Source organism: Pteropus alecto, unplaced genomic scaffold (assembly GCF_000325575.1).
Source record: "Pteropus alecto unplaced genomic scaffold, ASM32557v1 scaffold20, whole genome shotgun sequence".
In the NCBI taxonomy this organism is placed as follows: domain Eukaryota; kingdom Metazoa; phylum Chordata; class Mammalia; order Chiroptera; family Pteropodidae; genus Pteropus; species Pteropus alecto.
Window position 1 is genome coordinate 41825618 of NW_006436298.1, and position 510 is coordinate 41826127.

The window sequence follows — 510 nt, forward strand, 5'->3', positions numbered from 1 at the left end:
GGCAGCTCCCATAGCCCGTCCGCACCGGCGCCGTCCGCCTCTTCGCCCAAGACTGCCGCCGGCGGCGCTGCGCCTCCCTCCCGCCGCTCCTCCTCGTTAGGCGTCTGAGAACTCGCGGCCCCAAGCGGCCGCGCCACGGGGTCGCTGAGTGTTCGCGCCTCTTTCGGTGGCTCCATGGCAGGCGCTCAACTTGGCTGTCACATTGAGGCCCCGCTGCCGCCGGGGGGCGCCACACACTGGAGGAAACGGCTCGCGCCGCGCGGCCCCACGCACGCACACCACGTACGGGGGCGGGTCTTCGAAGTTTATGCGCGAGGTCCCGCCCCTCGGCAAAGAAGAAACGAGCCCATTGGTCAATGGACGTACTTTCACCTAGAACCTGATAGGAAAGTGTGGGTCGTCCTGGGGAGCCGGTGAGATTAGGTTTGCATCACTGGGACAAGTAAAGGAACCCCCTCTGAAAACACCTGAAGTAGCAAAGTGGAAAGAACCTTCTTTAGTTTCATGTAT

At 63.3% G+C, this 510-nt stretch overlaps 1 protein-coding gene across 1 annotated transcript in view; it reads right to left on the reverse strand.

The window, feature by feature from the left end:
- Positions 1–283, reverse strand: part of DTWD2 (DTW domain containing 2) — a 95793-nt gene extending 95510 nt beyond the window's left edge. Inside the window, exon 1 of the mRNA XM_025047771.1 lies at positions 4–283. Coding sequence (XP_024903539.1) covers positions 4–176 — 173 coding nt within the window. The 5' untranslated portion in view covers positions 177–283. The remainder of the gene's footprint in view (positions 1–3) is intronic.
- Between the last annotated feature and the right edge of the window lie 227 nt (positions 284–510).